Source organism: Armigeres subalbatus, chromosome 2 (assembly GCF_024139115.2).
Source record: "Armigeres subalbatus isolate Guangzhou_Male chromosome 2, GZ_Asu_2, whole genome shotgun sequence".
NCBI lineage: Eukaryota > Metazoa > Arthropoda > Insecta > Diptera > Culicidae > Armigeres > Armigeres subalbatus.
This window is the reverse complement of record NC_085140.1, coordinates 408,985,769-408,996,505: the sequence shown is the minus strand read 5'-3', so window position 1 is coordinate 408,996,505 and position 10,737 is coordinate 408,985,769. Positions and strand designations below refer to the sequence as shown.

At 42.3% G+C, this 10,737-nt stretch overlaps 4 protein-coding genes and 1 long non-coding RNA gene across 5 annotated transcripts; 4 read left to right on the top strand and 1 right to left on the bottom strand.

The window, feature by feature from the left end:
• Nucleotides 1–1,729: 1,729 nt before the first annotated feature.
• LOC134210267 (uncharacterized) lies at nucleotides 1,730–3,187 on the top strand. The gene has a single exon (XM_062686308.1). The coding sequence runs from the start codon at nucleotides 1,730–1,732 to the stop codon at nucleotides 3,185–3,187; it is 1,458 nt and encodes a 485-aa protein (XP_062542292.1).
• A 261-nt stretch (nucleotides 3,188–3,448) lies between these two features.
• On the top strand, nucleotides 3,449–5,395 carry LOC134210266 (uncharacterized). The gene is made up of 2 exons (XM_062686307.1): nucleotides 3,449–4,600; nucleotides 5,381–5,395. The coding sequence occupies exons 1-2, from the start codon at nucleotides 3,449–3,451 to the stop codon at nucleotides 5,393–5,395; spliced, it is 1,167 nt and encodes a 388-aa protein (XP_062542291.1).
• Nucleotides 5,091–6,044, bottom strand: LOC134217617 (uncharacterized). Its single transcript, XM_062696417.1, has 3 exons — nucleotides 5,750–6,044; nucleotides 5,564–5,654; nucleotides 5,091–5,493 (listed from the first exon to the last, which is right to left on the bottom strand). The coding sequence occupies exons 1-3, from the start codon at nucleotides 5,899–5,901 to the stop codon at nucleotides 5,407–5,409; spliced, it is 330 nt and encodes a 109-aa protein (XP_062552401.1). The 5' UTR covers nucleotides 5,902–6,044; the 3' UTR covers nucleotides 5,091–5,406.
• A 279-nt stretch (nucleotides 6,045–6,323) lies between these two features.
• LOC134217616 (uncharacterized) lies at nucleotides 6,324–7,338 on the top strand. The gene is made up of 2 exons (XM_062696416.1): nucleotides 6,324–6,413; nucleotides 6,474–7,338. Coding segments are annotated over exons 1-2 (855 nt in total). The 5' UTR covers nucleotides 6,324–6,412; the 3' UTR covers nucleotides 7,328–7,338.
• A 1,788-nt stretch (nucleotides 7,339–9,126) lies between these two features.
• On the top strand, nucleotides 9,127–9,648 carry LOC134217615 (uncharacterized). Its single transcript, XR_009981110.1, has 3 exons — nucleotides 9,127–9,228; nucleotides 9,287–9,436; nucleotides 9,570–9,648. It is a non-coding gene; the product is annotated as an uncharacterized LOC134217615 (long non-coding RNA).
• Nucleotides 9,649–10,737: the final 1,089 nt, after the last annotated feature.

The following is a 10,737-nucleotide window of genomic DNA, read 5'->3' as shown; positions in this document are numbered from 1 at the left end:
GAACCTCTTCCTATTACGTACTTCGTCTTCGACGTGTTAATGACTCCGATCCGTTTATCTTCCCTTTTCAGTCTGATATAGGTTTCCTCCATCTTCTCACAATTACGTGCCATATGTCATCGGCGAAGTCAAATAGCTGGACGGACTCATTGAAAATGGTACCACTCGTGTTAATCCCTGCTCTTCGTATTACCCTTTCCAAAGCGATGTTGAATAGCAGACACGAAAAACCATCACCTTGCCGTAACCCTCTGTGCGTTTCGAAGGGACTCGAGAATGCCCCTGAAACTCGAACTACACACATCATCCGACCCATCGTCGCTTTGATCAACCGTGTCAGTTTATCCGGAAATCCGTGTTCGTGCATTAGCTGCCATAGCTGGTCCCGATCGTTTGTACCATATGCGGCTTTGAAGTCGATGAATAGATGATGCGTGGGCACGTTGTATTCGCGGCATTTCTGCAGTACTTGGCGAATGGCGAACACCTGGTCCGTGGTGGAGCGTTCGCCCATAAAACCCGCCTGGTACTGGCCCTTCTCCTTTATCTGTGAAAGCTGTCTCGGCTCCAAGCGCTTTCTTAAGCAAATGATAGGACTATTATAAAAATCGGGTCCACTTAATTGTAGATTGTGGCAGATTTACAATGACCGTGGTTCTGCTTATCTCTGCAATTCCATCTACGATTTGTGCAAGGGTTATATGCTATGCTATTTACGATTGCGCTATAATGCTGGTTCTAATCTTTAATGCAGAGTACCGTAATCCGGGGGAACATTGATCATTTTTTTAATTGTTTTGTAAATATTTCCCCCGTGAGTGAAATCATAACTTTTTTCATATTTTCAAAACGAGTACTGCCACATGTAGAACGTATAAAGCTGATGTTCTTGATTATTTGATAATTTTAAACTTGTTTTAAAAATGTTTTTTGTCGAGTTTCTTGATTCTTCAATTTGGGGTAACTTTGATCAATCATTTATCTATAGAGAAAGCGTACATAAACGCCTTAAGGAAGGCAATTATAGTTAATCTCTTACGCTGAAGCGATGCACATCGATTGTTTGGAGAAAGACATCATCACCGCTATTGGAATTATCTTGTTTTTCAACAATATATCTAGGAACTTTTTTCAAATAGGCGTAACTGTAGTTGACCTTGAAATTTGAAACGGTTGGTATTCTCTCAATTCAGCACATTTCGTTTAACAAACGTTACTACCAGATAGATCGGAATCTATTCTTTCTGTTAGGTACATAAGTTCACCAAAATAGTATAATTGAAGAGCACAGTCGCCGTTCCAAAAATCAAGGCCAAAATCATGTACGCCCATTTGAAAAAAGTTCCTAGATATATCAAAATTTCTGTTTCGCAAATAAATATTTAATTTCTTTCAGTGTTACACAAAATGTCACTCACACATATTCAATAAAGTTAGTTATTACTTGTAAAGCTCAAGCGGATGGTCGCGTTTTATTTTTCCTCCGATTGAGCCGTATTGTTCGATACAGTCCACTTTGATTTCCGCTACATTTTTGGTCCGTGTCGAGCCGGATGTGGTGGACATTCGCGAATAAGTGAAAGTGATCGCCTCTCCTAGCGTGGATTGCGCGAATTCGAGAATTCGACAGTGATTGCACTGAGTCCGACTGACGCCATCTTGCAACGGCAGTGACTGGTTAGGGCATAGTCTCTTATGCTTGAGAACGTTCGTGTGCGTGCGTAACAAAATGGCGAAGAACGCGAAAAACCGAAAAAATACACCGGTCGAGAGTGACGAAGTACAAGATTCCGCCGCGGGTGTTTCGATAGGTGAACAAATAAGCCGACAAAAACAAAAAGAAGAACGCAGAAAAATCGAAGAAGAATTAAGAGTGTTGTTATTGAAAAAAGAATCGACTAAAATGAGGTTAATTCGTGTGCAAGGCGCTCTCGAAGCGAGTCCCGAGAATGCAGAAAACAAACATTTCCTTCACCTGCAGCAGAAACTTCTGGAGACGGCATACGCGGATTACAACTACTTCCAGAATCAACTGTATGAGATTTCCATTCCGGATGAAGTGCGATGTGAAGAAGAGATGAAGTTCATTGAATTCGAAGCGCTTTACAGCAGAATCTTCGTGAAGCTTACGACGCTTTTGGAAGTGGCGGTCAAGGCAGAAGCTGCACCGGTTGCGAATCAGCAGGGTTGTTTGCCGTATGTCCCACCGTTAAAAGCTCCATTGCCGACGTTTGATGGTAACTATGAAAACTGGTTCGCCTTCAAGAACATGTTCGAAAATGTGATGGGTAGATACCAGCATGAGTCGCCAGCGATCAAGCTCTATCACCTACGGAATGCTTTAATAGGATCGGCAGCAGGAGTCATTGATCAAGATATTATAAATAATAATGACTACCAGGCGGCTTGGGACACATTGCGTGAGAGGTACGAGGATAATCAGGTAATTATCGACAAGCACATTGATGCAATATTCAACCTGCCTTCGATGAATAAGGATAGCGCAGTAGGTTTGCGGAAGATCATCGACACCTGCTCTAAGAACGTCGACGGTTTGAAGAATTTGCAATTGCCTGTAGACGGTTTAGGAGAGATGATGTTGTTGAACGTGCTGTCGAAAAAGATGGACTTGGAAACACGCAAAGCATGGGAATTGAACAAGGGACATGAAGATCTGCAGGATTACGACTCGACCATGGAGTTTCTAAAGGAACGGTGCCGAGTATACGAGAAAATAAGTCGATGCAGTAAGACAACTGCGGAAGCGGTGAAATCTGTGCGGACTACTGGGAAAGCCGAATCGAGAGTCCAAAGTTTGGTGGCAACTTCAGGAAAGTGCTCGCATTGCAAATCTGACCATGAGCTGTGGAAGTGTGAGCAGTTTAAAAAGGCAAGCCTTAGTGACAATTATCTGCCGCTTCGTAAAAGTGGATCTTGCTTCAACTGTCTGGAAAAAGGTCACGTCACGTCACGATGTTCATCCGAGCATTCGTGTAAGGTGTGCAGCAGTCGGCACCACACATATTTGCATAAAGATCACTCGTTAAAGGAAACGCATTCGTTGAAGCCTACTAGTGCTGCGAAGAAGGAGGTTCCGGAATCACTTGCTGAATCTACTACCACTTCGAGTCAATCAACGGAAGGGAACGTAGGTGGAACGGTGCTTTGCACGAGCGTCAAAACTTAACAAGATACATTGCTGGCAACCGCAGTGGTCCTGGTTTGTGGAGCTGGGAAGAAGCAAATTTCATGTCGTGCTGTACTTGATTCAGCATCACACAAACATTTTATCACCGAAGATTTTGCCACGTACGAACTACAAAATTGCCGGAATTGGAGGAAACGAACTGGTAATCCAGTACAAGGTGCATTGCCGATTGAAGTCCAGAGTGAGCAGCTATGAATCGCCTTGTTTGGAGCTATTGGTGGTGAAGAAGATAACCGGCCGATGTCTAGTTTCGACGCACAACAATTGAATTTTCCGGATGGACTTGAGTTGGCAGATCCAACTTTCAATGTACCGGGTCCGGTGAATATCCTGATTGGTTCCGGACTGTGCTTCAAATTGCTGAAACATGGTCAACTTGATCTGGAGGATTATTTACCAGCTGTACAAAAAACGCATCTCGGCTGGTTAGTCAGCGGGGTAGTGCCGACCACTCACACCAACGTTGGTCGTGCTCTGTGTATGATGGTTACCGAAGACGACGTCGGCAAGTTACTGCAGAGATTTTGGCATTTTGATTCGTACGATGATTGCGTAGCTAGAGAAGGCTCATCCGATGATATATGTGTGTCTCATTTCATGGAGACGTACAAACGGAACGAAGATGGTAGATATGTAGTGCGTTTGCCGTTCAACGACCTGAAGACACAAATTGGAGAATCGCGCTCCATGGCGGAGAAGCGTTTCCTAGCAGTTGAGCGACGTTTGGATAGAGATCCATTATTGAAGGCACAATATGCTGCTTTCATTCGAGAATACGAGGAGCTAGGTCATATGGTCGAAGTGATTCCAGAGGCAGACGAAGACGCTTCGGATACATTCTACCTGCCGCACCATTGTGTCTTGAAGCCATCTACCACCACAACAAAACTGCGAGTTGTGTTCGATGGTTCAGCGGAGTCGTCTAGTGGTGTGTCAATCAATCAAGCGATGATGGTCGGTCCGACTGTTCAGAATGACTTCATCTCCATACTGTTACAATTTCGATCCCATCGATACGCTATAAGCGCGGATATACCTAAAATGTATAGACAAGTGTACGTACATAACGATGACACCAGTTTCCAAAGAATTGTTTGGAGAGAAAACCGGGACCAACCACTGAAAACGTATGCATTACAGACGGTAACATACGGTCTTGCATCATCACCCTTCCTTGCAACGATGGCACTTCGGCAGCTTGCCGAAGACGACGGTGCCAAGTTTCCGCTAGCGGCGGAGGCGGTCAAGAAGACGTTTTATATCGACGACATGCTGACGGGAGCAGACACCCTGGAGGAAAGTGCTGACTTGCTTCGACAAGTGCTTGGACTATTAAAGGCTGGCGGATTCAACGCTCATAAGATTTGCTCCAACTCGAACGAGCTCGTGAAAGTGGTTCCTGAACATCAACAAGCAGGGAATCAATATTCAGGCAACGCCTAACAATATACCCTTTGTCGTCAACAGAGTTTGTTACTGACAAACGCACCTAGCGACCTTTATCAGAACCCGAACGCAATATGACAATAATCATTTGCCTCGGATGCTCTGATATTTCCGAGAATATGATGCTAATATTGTAATCATTGTTGGATTCTCGAATATTTCCATAAAAGCAGAAACTATGATAGCATAAAACCGAAATTTTCTCTCGAAATAATGCAAAATAACGGGATGAAAAATTAGCAACAAGATTGTCTTCTTTTTTGTTGCTGACAAAATTTTTCGGATCTTTGTCATTATTATCTCCGACAAAAACAAAGCTTTGTCGTTGGTTCTCTTTTGTCGCTTGTTTCGCTAGCGTATTTCAGAAAAATTGATTCCCTGTCAACAAGTAAATATAAGTGAGATTGATGATCCAGACGTTAACCTCGTCATGAAAACACTGGGCATTGCTTGGAACCCTAAAAGTGACAGTTTCACGATTTGCATTCCTACGATGAATCCGAGTCAAAGTGCCAGTTTTACAAAAAGAGTGATTCTGAGTGAGATTTCGCGTATATTTGATCCTCTTGGATTTCTTGGACCAGTGATTACGGCAGCAAAGCTCATAATGAGGGAGCTTTGGCTTTTGGACTTGCGCTGGGATGATCCACTTCCGGAGGCCATGATCGCTCTTTGGATGGAGTTTCGATCGAAGTTGCAACATCTCAATGTCTTTCGCATTCCCAGATGGCTGTTCGCTGAGCAACGTATATCTACGGAACTGCATGGATTTGCAGACGCGTCGGACCTGGCCTACGGCGCCTGCCTGTACGCGAGATCAATCCTGGACGACGGTAGCGCTGTAATGGAACTGATATGTAGTAAATCACGAATTTTGCCAAAAAAGGAAGAGAAAAAGGAAATTACTACCACAAGAGCCGAACTACAAGCAGTTCTACTACTGTCTAGGCTCACGGTGAAATTGTTAAAGGCATTGGAGGTGAAGTTTTCGAAGGTGGTGCTGTGGAGCGATTCACAAATTATGTTATGTTGGATCGCTAAAACACCTGACGTTCTGCATGTTTACGTGGGTAATCGTGTCAGAGAAATACGAACCTCAACGGAAGATTTCGAGTGGCGATATATTCCATCCAAATCGAACCCGGCAGACCTAATCTCGAGAGGAGTGCAACCCAATCTCCTACTACATCAAAGCTTGTGGTGGAATGGTCCGCCAGTTCTGCATCGTGAAAACCCTCGTATTCCATCTTTTCTGCCAATCGCTGATGAAAATTTACCGGAGCTCAAACAAACAACGCTTATTGTCTGCACTACCAAAGAACGATTGAAGCTTTTCGACAACGTCAGTCGTTTCACAATTATCCAAAGATCCATGGCCTACGTGATTCGATTCACCGATTACATCCGAAGCGGTAAAAGAGTGTTGACAAAGGGGCTTCTGACAGCTGATGAAATGAAAAGGGCATTATCATTGATTGTTAGGGTGCGGCCAGAGTAGACGCGAAGTGCGAAGCGAAGCGAAGCGTCCATACGATTTGACAGCTCCTTATTATTGATTGTTATTCCTTTGTGTGCAATTTTCGCGCCGCGTCGCGTAGACGCGTCTACTCTGGCAGGCACCTTAGACTGGTACAACAAGAGTGTTTCTCTACCGAAATCCTAGCGCTGAAGGAGAGAAGAGGGTTTAAACTGCCATTGAAATGTTTGAACCTGTTCGTGGACGAGAATGATGAAACACTACGAGTAGGAGGAAGGATTAGTAAGGCTTGCATCCCTTATGGTAGCAAACATCAATACCTAATGCCATCCAAACATCCAGTGACGACTGCAATAATTCGTTTTCTGCACAAAAGTATTTTGCATCTCGGTCAATGTGGCTTGCTTGGAGTAGTGCGTCAACAGTTTTGGCCCCTTCGGGTGAAGGATGTTATTCGAAATGTTGTGCATAAGTGTACAGTCTGCTACCGCATGCGTCCAAAGCGATCAACACAATTGATGGGTGATCTGCCAGAGTACCGTGTGCAGAGATCTTTTCCGTTTGCTGTCGTTGGTGTCGATTTCGCTGGACCATTTACTGTGAAGTCGTCTGCGTCCATCAGAAAGCCAACGATAACCAAGGGATATGTATGCGTTTTCGTATGCATGGCGACTCGAGCACTTCACTTGGAAGCAGTATTCAATTTGTCTACTGATGCTTTCATAGGAGCATTACAGCGTTTCGTCAGCCGTCGAGGGATACCAGAGAAGATCGTCTCCGATAATGCCACCAATTTTGTTGGTGCAAACACGGAGTTGGAGAGACTGGCCACCACGTTCAAATCGGAAATGCACCAGAAGAAATTGAACGCGTTTTGCACACAGCGTGGCATCGAGTGGTCTTTCATCCCACCTCGCAGTCCTCATTTTGGTGGACTGTGGGAGGCAGGGGTGAAGTCAGTCAAGCACCATTTGCGACCTATTCTAGCTGCACATAAATTATCGTACGAGGAGCTCAGTACGGTTCTTTGCCAAATTGAAGCTACGTTAAACTCGAGGCCTTTGACGCCATCCTCAGACGACCCGAACGATTTAACGGCGATTACTCCAGCTCATTTTTTGATTGGGCGTGAATTTCAAGCGATTGCCGAACCTTCGTATGGAAATATTAAGCAAGGACGACTATCTCGGTGGTAAATGTTGCAAGAAATGAGAGAAAGATTTTGGCAAACCTGGTCTGTCGATTACCTACACGAGTTGCAGCGACGTCAACGTGACTTCAGGACCACAAACTTTAAGATTGGAGCCCTTGTCCTTGTTGCCGACGATAACCTTCCTCCATTACAATGGAGCCTCGCTCGCATAACTGAGCTAAACAAGGGCGCAGACGGCCATACTAGAGTGGTCAGTTTGCAAACGAAGAACTCCATCATCAAGCGTTCTGGGAAATACATATGTGTGCTGCCTTTGGATGCAGAGGAAGACCGACCAAACGAATCTTGAATTCTAGTTATTTCAACGGCGGAGGATGTTTCGCAAATAAATATTTAATTTCTTTCAGTGTTACACAAAATGTCACTCACACATATTCAATAAAGTTAGTTATTACTTGTAAAGCTCAAGCGGATGGTCGCGTTTTATTTTTCCTCCGATTGAGCCGTATTGTTCGATACAGTCCACTTTGATTTCCGCTACAATTTCAAAGCAAAAACTATGGATTAACCAAGCAAATAAATTTTCTTATGACATAACTATAGGTACGAGCTTAATTCTTTTGTTATTATACCTGTTTTGAGTGCTCAAAACTCACAGCAAGCTGCCAAAGTTTAAAAATTAATGTTGATTTTATTGTTCAAATGTTGACGAAAAATAAATGCAAATTCATCCGAAGGTTATATCATTCTGCAGCAAATTTAGTCAAGCTTAAGACACCTAATAAGTAATAAGTAATTGTGATACCACGAAACAATATTTTATTCATTTCTTGAAAATGGTGAAACTGATCAATGTTCCTCCGGATTACGGTACAAGAAGTTTGTTCGTCGGTACGGGACCCTTTATCGCAATAGCACGAGGCTTCTTGTATCAGTCAGAAGATATGCATCCAACAGGTTCTAAAGGAACTTCAATTGATTGAAGAATTTGAAATTTTCTAAGCCGAAATCGTAAGAATCTCAAAGAAAATTCAAAAATGAACTGAAAGTTCATCTGGCTGAGTCTAAATGGAAAGGCTGATCAAATTGACCAAACAAATAAGAAAAGCTATTGTACAGAAATTAATGAATGAGGTCAAAAGAAAGCTTCCAGCATTCGGAGTAGGGAAGAAAATTTCGAATCATCGGGTATTATAAAAAATGACTAAATAATTTTCTATTTACAAATCATAGGAAATAATTTGAAGTTTTTTAGTTAAATGTCTTTATTTGTCATAAGACGAGTTAGTACTATTCCGTTTAATTCCACCACCTAATTATAACTTACCGGATACGTATTGTGGCCTTAACAGTAAGGCTGTGTCTCATGCTTGACTCGATTGAGTCTGAATTATGGAAGACCATTTCGTTTGCACATTTTTTGCGATTACTAGATATTGGAATGATCAATGTTTCGGTGAGTAAAAGCTAAATTTTCCTTTTAGCTATGTAGGAATTCCTTTCGCCAAAAACCGTGTCATGTATGCGATGCTAAAGACGATCTTACTTGTGGACTCGAATAACGTATCTGTAAGTCTCAAATCAAAGAGTTGAATTAATTAGGATAGTTCTAACTTGTCTTAAAAACACGAGAAATATAATTGACCTTGCAAAACCTCCAATCTAAACTGAAGCTTCACATATCAGATTTGAAAAAAATGCTCCCACGCTTTGCATCTAGAAGGGACAACTCATTGATCGCATAGAATCAGCATTGAAGTCGAGATTTAAATTTTAGATTGTGCAAAATTATCCACATCCTAAAAGTGAGGCTAAGTAAGCCACGATCATAATTTAGCAGAGCGCACGTTCTGTAAGCGGTCGCCTTCATTTGTTCTAATCAACTATCCAAACTAATCCGTCACATCACTCAGCTAGCATATGAACTTATTGGACCGAGTAGAGGTAGGTAGGTCTTCAGTTAAGTTTGCCTTTGAATAAATTATTTCTTTTATTTATGAAGACGGACATAATCGTGGCACGTGACGCAAGCAAAACATTTATGATACAGTTCTGAAAGGATGTAAACAATTAGTCAATATTTCGATATACGACAGCTGAGCTCTTTTCAACACACTGTGGAATGTTCATGCAAGCAGGTGGTCAAATATTGGTGAGAAGTTTTAATGTAACCCTGGTATATTTTAGTATAGTTCCACTCCAGTAATGTATATTCATTCAATGCGACTAAATAATTAAAAGACAGTTTAAGCTATCTAGTTAATTATTTGCAATTACTCTTCTAGTTACTCACACGAATGCGCGATTTGGCGTGCAGAGGAACGGCATTATCATCACACAGTCGCATCTTTTTCTTCAACGGCTCTACATTCCAACTGGAACTTGGTCTGCTTTTCAACTAAGTATTCTATTAGCATTTCCTCATTTATTAATTGAATGCTTTTTTATGCCCGCCATTGCTGTGTCTTGTGTGGCAAGTACAATGGATACACTATGCCCAGGGTGTCGAGAAAGTTTCCAACCCGAAAACATCCTAGATCGGATCGAGAAATGAACTCGCCTTTGTTCGCAAGGCTACTGGAGACCCCATCACAGTCGCATATGCTCCTGGAATTTGCGGACGGAATTTGACCTCATTGGAATCGATAGCAGAGCAGTAGTTGAGGTTTATAGCCCACTGAAGAGAGAGACACCGAGGATAGGCTTAACCATTAACTCTAACCAAGTCAAAATACATGGTTGCGGGTACAGATATATGTAGACCATGTGGTGTTGATGCCGATTTAGTTTTTGATGGGGTTGTATTTGTAGTTGTTGACGAATTTAGCTACCCTGGAACGTTAGTGACATGTAAAAATGACGTTTACCATGAAGTGAAAAGGCGTATTTCTGCTGCGAATTGGGCCTTCTATGGATTACGTAACCAGCTGAGGTACCGCATCCAAGGATGTTATCGATCATTTAGTAATCTGCGTTAGAACATTTAGTAGTTTGTCAATAACTCTTTCTAGAGGCTTAATTCCAAAAGTGTTGCATGGTGGACTTCCAGTGCGAAGGCTTTTCTATAACTCTGCCTAAAACATCGATGTTTAAATTCCACTATTGTAGGAGTTACATCGCTAGTTGCGATAACTTATACTAAAGGATAAAATTTCAATCATTTAGGGTAAAGTGACCAATAGTGGACCCCCAGCCAATAGTGGACCCTCCAGCCATTATTGCATTATTACTGCACAATGTCAACCTTTCGCTATAAAATTCTATCGGGAGAACCTACCTTACAGTCCTATGATTTGATTACATTTGTTGGAAATCCTATGGAAAGTCAAATTAGGCGATTTTTTACAATTCTATAAAAAATAAACACGAGAGTGTCCATTATAGGAATATTTTGGGGGGTCCATAATAGGGAAGAAGAACGTCCCGAAACGGGACATGAAAATCAAATGAAGT

Excerpts from the sequence above, each read along its gene's own strand:
- LOC134210266 (XM_062686307.1), top strand. The coding sequence starts at position 3,449 with ATGTCTAGTTTCGACGCACAACAATTGAATTTTCCGGATGGACTTGAG.
- LOC134217617 (XM_062696417.1), bottom strand. The coding sequence starts at position 5,901 with ATGGAATACGAGGGTTTTCACGATGCAGAACTGGCGGACCATTCCACC. Across the intron at positions 5,655-5,749 it reads ACTCGAAATCTTCCGTTGAG|CACCACCTTCGAAAACTTCA; the intron begins GTTCGTATTTCT and ends ATCGCTCCACAG. Across the intron at positions 5,494-5,563 it reads CTTGTAGTTCGGCTCTTGTG|CGCTACCGTCGTCCAGGATT; the intron begins GTAGTAATTTCC and ends GTTCCATTACAG.
- LOC134210267 (XM_062686308.1), top strand. The coding sequence starts at position 1,730 with ATGGCGAAGAACGCGAAAAACCGAAAAAATACACCGGTCGAGAGTGAC.